Genomic DNA, 14,612 nt, shown 5'->3' with positions numbered 1-14,612 from the left:
TGGAGCCATTAGTGGATATTTCAGATGTTCAAAAGGGGTTCGACAAGGCGATCCGCTGTCTCCTATATTGTTTGGTATTACCGAGGACTTTCTTAGTCGTTGGCTGCTTCACCTCGTGGATACTGGGCGACTTGCTCCAATGCAATATACTTCTGCAAAGGTGTTTTCGACTCATTTATTTTATGCTGATGACATTCTTCTCTTCTGCAGGGCCTCTTCGGGTAATCTAGCTGTTATTAAAGGTGTATTTGAGTTGTATAGATCTATCTCGGGTCAGTGTGTTAGTTGGAACAAATCTGAATTATTTCTGGGCTCCTTTGTTTCTTCTGGACGTGGTAATCGTCTTGCTGATATTATTGGTATTCGTCAAGGGTCTGTTCCATTTCGCTATCTTGGAGTCCCTTTGTTTTTTGGTTTACCAAAGACACGACATCTGACTAGTTTGATGGATAAGGTGCTTGCTCACTTTGCTAAATGGAAAGGGCATTGTTTGTCTATGGCTGAGAGAGTGGCTCTGGTAAATTCTGTAATTACTGGTAGCTTCATTCACTCTTTTAGCATTTATAAGTGGCCCTCTGCGCTGCTTACACGTATGACTAGGCATATGAGGAATTTTATTTGGTCTGGATCCATTAATTGCAAGAAGCTTGTCACTGTCCCTTGGAAAATTTGTTGTCAAAACTTCAAGGACGGAGGTCTTGGAATCAAGAATCTATCTATTCTAAACAAAGCGTTGAATGGAAAGATGGCTTGGGGTCTTCTTCAAGAAAAGTCTCTCTGCTTTAACTTACTTAGAACTCGTTTTCTCAATAAAGCGGGACAGTCACGACATTATATCATGAATTCTTCTATTTGGGGCTCGATAAAATCCATTTATTCTGAAGTTGAGCATCACTGTTTTTGGTGGATTGGTCAGCACTCTGAACTTAATTTTTGGAATGGGGCCTGGATGCGTCCTTCACTGGCTGCACAGGTTGGCTATCTGTTAGTCAACAATGTCGTTGTTTTGATTTGGTGGACGATTATTTGGATGGTAATAATTGGCACAATCTGCCCGTGTTACCTGCGGATGTGGAGAATATATTGCGGAATATTTGGCGGGGTAGGGACGATGTTGATATTTGGGTTTGGAAGCCTGCTACGAGTGGGGTTTTAACCGTTAAGCTCTTGTACGCTTGGCTTAGATCTCCTCCTACTCAACAGCCTTGGAGTCGTTTTTTAAGGTGTCAGAGTGTTCCTCCTACACACTCGCTTATTGGATGGCGGGCTTATCTTGGGTATTTGCCAACACATGATCAGCTTCAGTTGCACGGCTGTCAAGTTGTTTCTCGTTGCAGTTTGTGCTTGTTAGATTCTGAAATGTTGGACCACCTTTTTGTCTCCTGTCGGTTTTTCAAATTTATTTGGCATGGTGTTAGCTCATTGTTTGGAAGACGATTTAACACAGACTCGACTCTTAAGAATCTAGTTGATCATGCTGTTATTCAACGTTTCAGTACTCAAATCGCTGATTTATGGGCGGCTGCAATTGTTAATACAATTTGGGCTCTATGGCTTGCTCGTAATAGGTCCATTTTTGAGGATGAGAGGGTTGATACTTCCATCACGCTGAGACGGATTTGGGGAGCTGTTCGTGAATCTGCTCACACTGGACGGGGCTCCGTTTGGAATTCGAAAGTTGAACTTCAAATCTTAGGTGAGCTCAGGATTGAAAAGCGTCTTGCTAAGGCTCCGCACATTACTCCGATTTTTTGGCAACCACCTCCGAGGGATTGGATTAAGATCAATACTGATGCGTCTGTCATGGGTGCTCCTGGTCCTGCGGGTTGCGGAGGTATTTATCGCTCGCATACTGGCATGTGCCTTGGTGCGTTTGCCTTTCCGATTGAAAGTTCCTTTGCTTATCTTGCTGAACTATCTGCTGCTATTTACGCCATTGACATGGCTATCAGCAAAGGTTGGCGGAAAATTTGGCTTGAAAGCGACTCAATGTATGTTGTGCAGATGTTCAAATCTAAATCTTGTTCGGTCCCTTGGTTGCTTAGACAAAAATGGTTCAATTGTTTAAATCAGATCGATTCTGTGGCTTTTGTGGTGTCTCATATTTTTCGTGAAGGAAATCATGTTGCGGATTCGCTTGCAAATTATGGACGGACGACAACAACTTCGACTTGGTGGGATGTTGTCCCAGATTTTTGTGGATCGGTCTTTTTTCATGATCGTGTAGGACGTTGCGTTTATCGCTTTTCCTAATTCTTTAGCTTCATTTTATTCTTTTTTCTTTTTGTATTATGACATTTATTTACTCTTTTAATAAATTTGGTTCGGAGCTTTTTTGGGTCTGTGGTAGGGGTGTCAGCATAGCTGGGATGTCCGCCGCTTACTCTTCCTCGCTAACCAATCTTTAATAAAAAAAAACTAGCTGAACGGAAGAAGAAGATTCTGAGGTCTGATGAAATCAGTCTCCTTAAGATAGATTTTACCGCAATGGACAATAATCTCGTAGGATACGACAGAAGTATGAATCGAACTCTAACTGTGTGTGCCAAATTATATCTAGACAACCAAGAAATATGACAAACAAATCGAAAAAAATTTAGGGAGCTGAACAAATTTTGACAAAGAGAAAACAATTTAAATGAACTATCTATGTATTTCGAATGAGGAAAAAATCACTTTTATAGGAAAAATGTTGAATGTTTTTCTTAGTTAATTCACTTAATGAAGAATTAATCTTACTGAATTAACATTTAATGACAATCAAAACATTACAAAATTAATAACAAACGTCACTTCAATTTAATTCTATTAATGAGATTCAATTTTGTAGTAACTACCATTCAAAATTTAAAACGCATTCTAACAGTTTCATTAAGATTAAGATTAATGACTTAAAAAAAAAGATTAAGATATAGTGATTTTAATGATTAAAACTGTAACATCCTAAAAAAATATATGATAAAAATAATATTATTTATAAGCACCTCTAATGCTTGTGACTTCTATTTTGATGAATTGGTAACAATGAACGATTAGAATAGTTGTTACTAAATTTGATTTGTTACTAAAATTAGTAATAACTATTTTTCTCTCTATTTCCACATTTACGTCCTTTTTCTACACTTTTTTATAGTCCTCTTTTTCTACATTTAAGTCCCTCCTTTTTTCTTTTGTTACAAAAGAAGTTGCTTTTTACTTATAAAATACGCCCAGTCCTTATTTTTTAATTAATATTTTTTTACCCTATATAAAAATTTAAATTAACAATCAACTTTAACAGATGTTATTTTTCATTGTCATTTGTTCTAGGTGGCACTAAAAATTTATTAATACCAGAATAAGTTGGACCTCAATTATTACAAGTTGTCAATCTTTATTAAAATAAAAATGATAATATATTTTTTTAGAATAACAGAGTTCTAGACGAGAAATTTTTTATACTTTTAATTGAATAGATAAATTCAAATTTTATTTATTTTCTTATTATTAAAATTTTCAATTATTTTATATGGTTAAGATTTAAATTTACCTGAATGATTTAAATTTTTTTTTATATAAGTCATTGTTTTATTGTTTTCAATACCTAAGATTTGTATTATATTTTTAATTGAAAGTTAGATATTTTAAGATTTTATTATTATTTTAAAAGTGTTTTATTGGATTGAGTGGTGGAATGGTTAGAGCAACAATAGTGGTAGGGATGAGGGACTGATCTGCCATTATTATTGTGTCTAACCGTTATATTATGTAAAAATTGGTGTATTCAAATATGGAGGGTGTCTAAAATTAGACAATGATCTGGGAAAGAAACTAAAAATTAAATAAAAGACAACAAGGTGAAGGAAGTGGTTGATGCGCCAGATGTGTCTTATATAAGAGCATGAGTGGTGTATAAGCTCCTCGATAGCGCATGAATCAATATTTTGGAAAAGCGAAGTCTACTTTTGTGTGGACCCCTCATCTATTTGGGGTTTCCAAAATTGTATTTCATAGAAATATTGATGTATTTACTTTATTTAAAATCTCAAACGGAAACCTATGATTATCGTTTTAATTTAATGCATTAGCAGTCTCATTAAGACAGATTTCGTCGTTATTGATCATCCCTCAAGATACAATATATTATGCAAATGAACTCTTACCGTGTGTAGATTTGTTATCACCGGAGTAGGAAAACAAGAATAACATGAACAAACAGAGAGTAGAAAATTCCAGAGAATCTTTTTCCAACAATCTATGAATTTGACAGTTCTATTCTATATAAATAGCACTCGAAAGGACACGTTTGTTCACGAACGAACACGACTATTCACGATGGATACGACTATTCTTGAACAAACATGCTTATTCATGAAGGGAGGTGTTTGTTGACATTTAAATTAATTATATAATTTTATTCATTTTTATCCAACAATCCCTTACATGAATAAAATTGGAAACGAGACGATTACGATGTGATGATAACTTTCTACAGTCGATATCTGCATAGGATAGATAGACAATGTGTCTTGAACATTCCATTGTGAAAGTATATTTACTTTACTGGCTGACTAATAGACACAATGTCCTTAAAACATCGTTTGTGTACACAATGATATACTCCATATAAATACCAACATAAAACAATATTGGTTCTCATGGTTATATTCGTTATGGTCATGAATATCGTTTGGTTCTGCGAGAGTTTTAGAGAACTAGGCCACATTAGTCTCCTTTGAAGCGACTCCACTTCACCCTTACATATGTGATTTATTTTCTCAGCATTTCTGACGCACAATGTATCATTAAAAGCATATAATTTAACATTTTTTCCCTTTTTTATATCACTGTTTACATATAGAAATGGACTTGGGTTTAACCCCCCACAGTGACCATACAAGGTTCATGCAATTAGATTGTCTCTCTGAACCTAGATCTTGGGATCTCCAGTTAACAAGGTAGGTGTTCCTTCATGTAACGCCTTAAATTTAATGGGTTTGAGTCTCATTCCTTTCGATGTCTTTTCAATGTGATCTCGGTTTAATTTTTATGTTAACGGATCTAATGTGTTATCTTTTGATTCTACAAAATGAATAAGGATGACACTCGTTGAGATCAATTGACTAATGATGTTATCACACGAAAGCTTTTTTACCCGAGTTCATCATTCAGAAGCTTTTTATACCGCTTATTTACCAATTGATATGATATTTTTGCTTCACTTCCATCATTGTGATGACTTGTTTTAAGGCGATTTGATTTCTCCATTTTCAATGACTTTCACAAATTAAATTTCTAGCCAATTAATGTTCATCTACCAACGTCTAGCTCGGGTATATAATATCATTGCCCAAATTTTTCAATTTGTGACATTTCACATTTCATATGAGAATGTCAAAATATGAAATTTTCGCATATCATCATCATATCTGAAGAAAACATCTTTTCTTTTGGCTAAGTCTTAAAATTCACACTAATGGATTATTTAGACTTTTATTGTGGCTTACACGTTGCCACTGGTACAAGTAGGCCTAAAGCCTCTAAAGTGACCGTGTTCTTAGAACCAGATCCATCTCCAATTAACACATGTACCAACACATGTCAAAAGATAATTAAGAAAATAAACCAACAATTTATTTCCTAAAATTCCAAACAAATCAAGTTAGAATCAAAAAAAATTATAACATGTTTAAACAAACACAAACATAACAAAAATTAACAACAAAATATAAACTATCATTATTTAGTTGGTGTGTTTTCACCATTGGATGATGGAGCAGAATGATAATCTCTTCCCACATGAACACAACACTAACTTAATAATTGTTACCCCGACATTAAACCTTTCTTCCTCTCATTCACTATCGAATTAAATTTTGAAGCTCCCTTAGTCCTGTTACTAAATTACTCCTACTAGTAGTACTTGTCTAATAAATAATTAATTCAAGTATAAGACCGGTACATATCCTATTTTTGATAATTAAATGAACATTAATAGATGCCTACCTTATTAATGTTTTTACATTTATTGTTTCTTTTATTTTAATTTTTTTTTTTTTATTAAACGAGTCATTTTCTGTATTAAATCGTACTTTTAATAATTGGGATTATTAGCATGTTTTATACATTTTTTTACTTTTTATGAAAAGATTTGATCTGGTAAGTAAGCTTTTTATAATAACATTCGAATTATTTTCCGGTGCCGTGAAAGCTTTTAGAAGAATCAGACGTCCAACTGTCAACTGCAAATCCTGGAAAGAAAGAAAGTCAAACGGAGTAAAAACGAAAGAGAAAAGGAAGAAATAATTGTTAACCAAAAAAATAAAAAACCGGGCATTTTCATATTCAATCGCTGCTGCTGCATTGAATGACTCTGTATTCATCGATTTGAGAGAAAGAATAATCTGTTCTTTTAGCGGATAAGAGCCTCGAAATATGAGTGGGTAAGTGGGATGGGTTAGGTACAGAGTGGGGGGTGGTAGTTTCATTTTTCCGGTATAAAAAATTTCAACTCAGAGAAGAAGACAAAGTTGAATTTCTTAACAGAAAAGGGAGAAACTTATGGATCTAATTCAGAGTCAGACCGATTTCAATGAGAATAAAAAGGACCCAATTCAATCTGTTGGTCAAATATCTCATTTGGCCCTCGATATCGGAGGTGATTTTCTCATATTCCGGCTTCTTCTTTTCAATTTCGATTTGAGTATCTCCGTCATTATTATAATTGTTCTCTTTCATGTCCTTTGATTCATTTTGGTAATGAGTTATTTCTTCAATCGAATGGATTTTGGGTTTCTTTTTTATGTCCATTGAAATAATGTTCAAGTGAATTTTGAATTCTGAATTCTCCATCAAGCAATCGTGAATAGTTATCCAGAGACGTTGTTTATTCGCTGTGACCTCGAATTTTTGCTTTCAGGATCTTTGATCAAAGTGGTTTATCTCTCGAGAAGTAGCGGTAATTCTGCTGATCATGAGGAGGAGACACCTGATTCTTCGAATGGTACTCTTGGAGTTCCTAATTGTGATGGCAAACATCCTATTTTTGAAGGAAAGATTCATTTCGCGAAATTCGAGACAAGCAATATAAATGATTGCCTGGATTTTATAAATTCTAAGAAACTTCACCTTGGAGGTATGTGTTCTGCTTATTGACATAATGACATACTTGAGTTTATTGTAATTTTAGTGCCAACCAACATTTTCAAGCTTGTCCATATAAATTGGATTATCTTCAGAGCAGGGCCGGAGACAGGGGTTCCGGCCCCTTGTCTCCGGGAGATTGGGGTTGGAGTGTCAAGATAGCATGGACAAAAAAAAATTATATAAAAAGGTGTAAAAATTGTCCCAGCTTAGTATAGCACTCTGTATTCGCCACTGCTTCCGAGTTAGTTGATTGTAAAGGTCAAGCTCATGTTGTACGGAAACTCTTTTCATTAGCTTTCTGCATTTCATGTTTGTTTCAGTTTCTTTTCCGATAATTCCTAGCTAAATTTTCTTAAAAATAACGTTTCCCGTTTCAGTTTCTGTTTCCGTGCAATATAGGGTCACGCTAGTAATTGGTTATGCTTCCGAAACATGAACTCTGTAATCAGTGATTGTTGATCTATTTGGAAGTAGTTTGGTTAACATTGTGTAATGGTGTCACTAGAGTTGCCTCTAAGCTTTGGATGCTCTTGTTTGATGGGCAAATAAGCTTCTTAAGATAGGCATTAGAAGTTCACATTTTGAGAGTTTTGTGCTTTTGCATCAATACAAATTACAGTTCTTATATGACAGGGAGTGCTAGTAGTTGTGGAGCTAAGGAAAAATTTCTTCTGCCATTTTTGGGGAGAACTAATTCTTTATGCTATGCTATGCACACATACACACACAGATGTATACAATGATGACTCATTTTGAGGCGGTTACTCCTCAGAGTTGATTCTTTCGCAGAGCACACATAATTATATACGTTTTTGTATACTTCTGTTCATTTGCTTACAATTTCAGATGAACTCAGGTTTCCAGCATCATGATGATCTGATTAAGGAGAAGAATTTCATTAAGGTATGCTTAGTTTGTATGTTTTTTCCGAAGTTTGATTTCTGAAGAAGCTAAATAAATAGATGACCTGTCTATAGATGTTAGGTCTTCTTATAGACGTCTACAAGAAGGGGCCCGAGTTCATTTTAGATTTGATTTGACAGAAGCACTTTTAGGAGTTCAATTTCTGTTGGACGCTAGTATGAAATTCATCAAATTACTGAAGTGTTTTATGCAGTACCACAATTTTTTTATTATTATTTCGAAAGCACTCGTATCTTTTAACGAGTTCATTTTGGTGAAGGCCACAGGTGGTGGGGCATACAAGTTCACCGATCTTTTCAAAGAAAAGCTTGGTATAAGTCTTGACAAGGAAGATGAAATGGATTGTCTTGTGACAGGAGCAAATTTTTTACTTAAGGTGAGGTTTTTGACATGAGCTGGTTGGTATTTATCAAGTTGTTATGTGTATGACGAGATTCCTGCCTTTTATTTAATCCTCTGGTCTATGTCAAGTTTTTCTTGTGTCTGTTTTGTTTTATATGCATTGTAGGTGGGAGGATAGCATGTTTTTGTAATACCACAGCTAGTCATAGATTTTTATTTATATCTTGTTTATCTCACTAGTCTTAATCCCAATTGCGGTTACTTTTTTGGAGTAGGCATTTGACCGTGAAGCCTATACATACATAAACAGTGAGAAGGAATTTGTGCAGATTGACCATAATGATCTGTACCCCTATCTTCTTGTGAATATCGGGTCTGGTGTTAGCATGATCAAGGTATTCTTATTAAATTATTTATTTTATTCAAACGCATTTTCATTGTAATTATAAAGTATAAACCTTTAAATTTGAATTAATATTCAGATTTGTGGTTATGTAGGTGGATGGAGATGGCAAATTTGAGCGAGTCAGTGGAACAAATGTTGGAGGTGGCACCTTTTGGGGTTTGGGAAGGCTATTAACAAAATGCAAGAGGTGATTTGATTTACTTCCATCTCTTTCTTGTCCTCCACTCGGTAGTTTCTCACTAGGGAATGTGAATGTGTTTTCTCTCTCAGTTTCGATGAGTTGTTGGAGTTAAGTCACAAGGGAAATAACCGAGTTATAGACATGCTTGTTGGGGACATTTATGGTGGAACAGATTATTTAAAGGTATATTTGTGTCCCTGTAAAGTGTCTTTAACGTGTAGGGTCAAAGGTCATCTCACTTGGGATTATATAATGTTCTGGCTATACTTTTATTTCCCTAATTACTTCATCATGTGTTTATGACTATTGCAGATTGGTCTCACATCGACAGCAATTGCTTCCAGCTTTGGGAAGGCTATTTCTGACAATAAAGAGCTCGAAGACTACAACCCCGAAGACATTGCCCGGTCCCTTCTTAGAATGATTTCAAATAATATTGGACAGGTAACTTTCAGTGAATACAAACTTTTTTTCTATTACGGTTTCGAGATTGTGGTTTCAAGCAGCAAGGAGAGTGAATGTTCTTCTGAATTCTTACTGGAGAACCAGAGTTAAGGAATAAAATAATAATAACATATTAAGACAACATTTTTGCGCAACCGAAGTTCAGAATTGGTTGCCAAGCTTGAATTTATATGGGAGAACAAAAACTAAACATTAAAATCGATAACATATTGAAGTACAAGAAAAGGTTATTGCCCTGGAATTTGTCCAGAGTTAAGGAATAACATAATAATAACATATTAAGACAACATTTTTGCGCAACCGAAGTTCAGAATTGGTTGCCAAGCTTGAATTTATATGGGAGAACAAAAACTAAACATTAAAATCGATAACATATTGAAGTACAAGAAAAGGTTATTGCCCTGGAATTTGATTGTTAGATCCTTGAGATTTTAGTGCTTTTCCATTCTCTATAATGGGATTAGAAAATATGATTCGGACAATCTCAGTGAATATTCTTATGGCTGGAATTTGCTTGAATTGTGTACACTGCACAATTTTTGAAATGAATTCTCAAAAATTTGGTCCCTCGGTAATGGTTGTAATCAATATTAACAAGAACTGAATATTCGGATATCAAAATTCAATATCTTATTTCCTTCTCCCATGCCTTAAAAGGTGCATAATAGCAGAAGATTATTCTTTTTCTTCTTTTTCAATATGTAAAGATCTCAAAGAGCACTTTCAAGGATGTTGCTTTCTTAATGATTGTTTGATAGCACTTAGTCGATTAAATCGCTAAATAGAAGATAATTAGGTGGCTTTTTACCCTTTCTTGTGTGTGTGCTTTATATGTATGTATATGCTTCTGCCAAATTTCTATTGAAAAGATGTGTCATTTTGCATTTTTTTCTTCAGGATATTTATCTCTTAAATCTCTATCACTTTTAACTTCAGCACTAGCCAATTAAATTCATAGATCATCGCATATTTGCATTCTCCTTCTCTTAGCCTAATTATTTTTTTCTGTCTTCCAGATCTCTTACTTGAATGCACTGCGATTCGGTCTAAAAAGGATATTTTTTGGAGGATTTTTCATTCGAGGTCATGCTTACACCATGGACACAATCTCTGTTGCAGTCAATTTTTGGTAATAATCTGGAATTCCTTGTTTTCACATGATGGATTATGTTAAACGAAAAGCAAAACAAATCGAAGCACCAATCGTGGCAAATGAAATTATAGTGATAGACTTCTTTGACATTTTCAATGATATGTTTTTCCTTCTTCTTTATCCAGCAATGTCATAGCTTCGTGGTATATGCATAACCATAGTTTTCCTTTGTTTTTTTTTAAAGGTCCAAAGGCGAGGCAAAAGCAATGTTCTTAAACCATGAAGGATTTCTAGGAGCCTTAGGCGCTTTTGTGAGCTATACAAAACACAACCTCGACACAACTTAGTGGTCAATCAATCCGTGGAACAGCTAGTTGGTGCAGACAAAAATGGTAAACCCATTAAACAGTAACTTAAAAGAGAATGACTTTATACAGTGCAGTGTCTATGCATCATACAAGTGTGTCTTACACGCCGCATATGAGAGGGATATAATCAGAAGCCTATATCAGGTTAGCGAAAACTGTAGAACGTGTATCATAGTTGAAACCTGCTTGAGACCAATTATTTAGGATGATTATTATAGGATTGATAGCTGAAGTGTTACTATAGTGCAAGATAAGAAAGAATCAAAATAAACCTTTTTACTTAATTTATTTTTTTGTTTGTCAAACACATCTATATTATGTTGTATTTTACAAGCATACTTCATAAATTCAAATAAAGATTGCTACTTTATTATTCAATAAGCATCACTAAAGTTTGTAGATAGAAACGCAAGTTTCATACACTAAACGTGATCGAACTCATTACTTAGCAGTTAGCACATAAATATTATACTAGATCTCTATAATACTAAAGATCAGCATTGAGCATAACTTTAGTTCTGTAATTTTGGTTATATTAATTGAAAATTTTGCCTCTCGAGTCTGCAATGAAATAAAACTTCTTCTTATAGCATAGAAGACAGATCTATTTATGCTGCACGAAAACTTCTCATTAGTAGTATTTCTACATTTCGTGTCTGTTTTGGTTCCTTTCAAAGACTATGTTTTAATTTAAAGATAACATTTATTGGTGTTGGTTTCCATAGATTAGCATCCACCTCTGCACTGCCTGAAAAAAATACGAACGTAAATTAATAAAAAAAAGTTAATAATACATCAATCAATAATTATATTAACAGAATATACCTGAAATTCCACCAAATTTTGTTCCATAAACGATCAAGGAAGAGATAATAAGCATGCCTCCATGGTCTGTTGAGAACTAAATGGAACAAAATACTCCAAAATCCGAAAAAACTGTGAAGAGTTCCAAAACCAATTTGGAATAGTACTAGAAATTCTTGAGCTTGACAAATCTAAATCATACAGATGTTTTTGACAAATCTAAATCATACAGATGTTTTAGCGAATGAAGCCAACCCGAAAACTGTGCACCTATATCCCAACTTCTTAATCTCAAGACTCGAAGAGAACGAAAAGGTGGAATCCAATTCGAACCGACTTCCAAAATCAACTGATTCATGGACCCATCAAACCTTCTTAAATTTGTAAGATTTGCAAAATGGATTTCAGAAACTTTCCCCTGTAACAAGTTGTAAGAAATGTTCATATTCACCAATTCTGCAAGCCCTCCAACCCAGACAGGAAGTGTTCCTCCCAAGGACATGGTTTCTTCTGGTGCAAGTATTGGGATAGTACCTGAAATGAAATTATTCGACAGACAGACGAAGATAGGTCAAGTTCTCAAATTTGCGAAGTTGATTTCTGAGTTCTCCAGATAATTCACAGTCATGTAAATCTAAAGACTCTAGCACATTTGAAGGACGACCTGATGGAATAATGTCAAGGATTTCATTGATTTCTTGGCCTAACTTGGTCCTTGAAAAAGATAGAGACCTCAAGTTACAGAGATTTTTTTAATGATCTAGGAATTCCTCCCTCGAATTCGAGATTCGAACTCAAGTCAAGACTCATGAGAGAGGTCAAGTTTTCGATGGCATTCGAAATTTTACCTTCCAATTGATTGAACCCTAGGATGAGAATCTCAAGCTGCCTAAAACTATACAACCAGTCAGGTATGGAGGAATTAAAATGATTTGCTGACAGATCGAGTTCCTTAATCGATGAAAGTTGTTTAAGTTGATTCGGAATTGGACCTCTAAACCAGTTTCTTCCTAAATTAAGTATCAAAACAGATAACTTAAGATTTATTAGAGGCGGGATTTTGACAAGATTGCAAGCTGACATGTGAAGTTCTACTAAACAAGGAAGCTTGTTAATGTTTTCCAGCCAATTAACATGACTCAGATCAACAAATTCAAGCATGGAAAAACCAGAAAAGCCAATCGAAACTATCACTATATGTAGAAGCAGAATGGAGATTAAGGTAACGTAAATTCGAAAGATTTCCAAGTTCACGAGGAATCATTCCCTCAAAATTTGACTTATCTCCCCACCAAATGTCGAAGGGAGATTTCCGAGATGGAGCTCGAAAACATGGCCAGTTAGGTTGCTGCAGACGACTTCATACCATTTACAGCAATCACTGTTAGCAGCCAAAGATTCGAGTCGATCCGAATCATCATTAAGCTCGTCCTTGAACTGCAAAAGAGCCTTTATCTCGCCTGGAATGCAAGCAGAATTAAAGCCAAAACTAATGAATATTGTAATGAAAAACAGAATTAAAGCCAAAGCCATTGGTTTCAGGTTGCAAATACTAATTCTCTGATTGAGACTACATTTATTAATTTTAGCCAGTGGAATGCTATTTATATATGTTAATCATTATGATTTCAAAGTCTTGAATTAATTTGATAATATTCTTTCAAGTCAAGTCAATTATGTTTATGCTGTAAATCTTGACACAAAATCCTTGTGTTTGTTTGGGTTTGGATGGTCGGAGAAAAGGAAAAGACATCTTTTGAAATTGGAGTCCATGGTTTTGTCACCAAAAAGCTAGTGTGGAAAATTACACCCATGGCATACGTAAAGTATAACTATAATAAAATTAAAATTCGTTCAATTGGTAAACTTTATGAGTATAATGGTACATGATTGTACTATTTACGTTAAGAGTAGGTGAACGAAAAAATAGTTTCATAAGGTCTACTCTACCAAATACGTGTTTTATTGAATAAACAAGCAAGCAATTAGAAAACAATTGGATCTGGGGCACAATCGTAGCGTGTCCGACTTCAGAACAGAAGGTTGCATGTTGGAATTACACTCACTCATGATTGTACTATTTTTAAAATAGTTGCATAAGGTCTACTCCATCCCATATAGTAAAACATTTGTAAATTAATACTCGATAAATTAATGGAAAAAGTACAAAAATAAACCTTGTGGTTTGGGACATTTTCAATCATATACTACGTGGTTTGAAAGTTTACAAACTGGTACCTTGAGGTTGATTCCGTTAGCAAACAGGGTCTAAAATGACTAACGGTGTTAAAAAAGATGAGGTGGCAGTCAAAGTCAAAAAATCTAAAGGGTATTTTTGTCAATTCATTTATTTTATAATTTATAATTTATAATTTATTATATTTTTAAAATTCTAAACTCTACCCACTAACCAACTGACACCTCACCACTCCTCTCTCTCCTACGTCTTTATCGTCTTCTACATTGACGGTGACTCCATTTCCAAATCTCTACACTTCAACACCACCACATCCTCCTCCGCCGCCACCCCTGACCACCACCACCACTTTTCCTAGATTCTCCATTTTTTCACCTCTACTATTCCTTAAGAGCTTTCTCAGAACAAACTTTTCCCTTTTAAAAAAGAAAAGGAAATTTTTTCTCATCATCTGAAACAAATTTTTAAGATTTTCCTCTTGAATTAGTTGAAATTTGAAACAAAAATTCGCTTATGTTGTTTTTAATTCCTCCTGTGTTAATAAATTAACTTCATCATCAGAAAGTTGTTTTCTTTTTAATTGTAAAGTTAACAGTTGTATCCAATCATGGAACCACCGGAGAACTACGACTGCAGCGATGTTGCGGTGGTTCTCGTAGATGCACCAAAGATAATTCTCCGGTCACCGGTGTCGGAAGAAGCTAGAG

At 34.7% G+C, this 14,612-nt stretch overlaps 1 protein-coding gene across 1 annotated transcript; it reads left to right on the top strand.

Moving 5' to 3' along the window:
• Positions 1–6,155: 6,155 nt before the first annotated feature.
• LOC136231013 (pantothenate kinase 1) lies at positions 6,156–11,188 on the top strand. Its single transcript, XM_066020243.1, has 10 exons — positions 6,156–6,637; positions 6,899–7,114; positions 7,982–8,028; positions 8,309–8,425; positions 8,667–8,786; positions 8,890–8,984; positions 9,068–9,161; positions 9,291–9,422; positions 10,460–10,572; positions 10,781–11,188. Exons 1-10 carry the CDS (start codon positions 6,541–6,543, stop codon positions 10,881–10,883), a joined length of 1,134 nt encoding a protein of 377 aa, XP_065876315.1. The 5' UTR covers positions 6,156–6,540; the 3' UTR covers positions 10,884–11,188.
• Positions 11,189–14,612: the final 3,424 nt, after the last annotated feature.

The sequence above is a fragment of the Euphorbia lathyris genome, chromosome 5, assembly GCF_963576675.1.
Source record: "Euphorbia lathyris chromosome 5, ddEupLath1.1, whole genome shotgun sequence".
Lineage (NCBI taxonomy): Eukaryota > Viridiplantae > Streptophyta > Magnoliopsida > Malpighiales > Euphorbiaceae > Euphorbia > Euphorbia lathyris.
The sequence above is the reverse complement of the archived record's forward strand: the minus strand, read 5'-3'. Positions and strand labels throughout refer to the sequence as shown.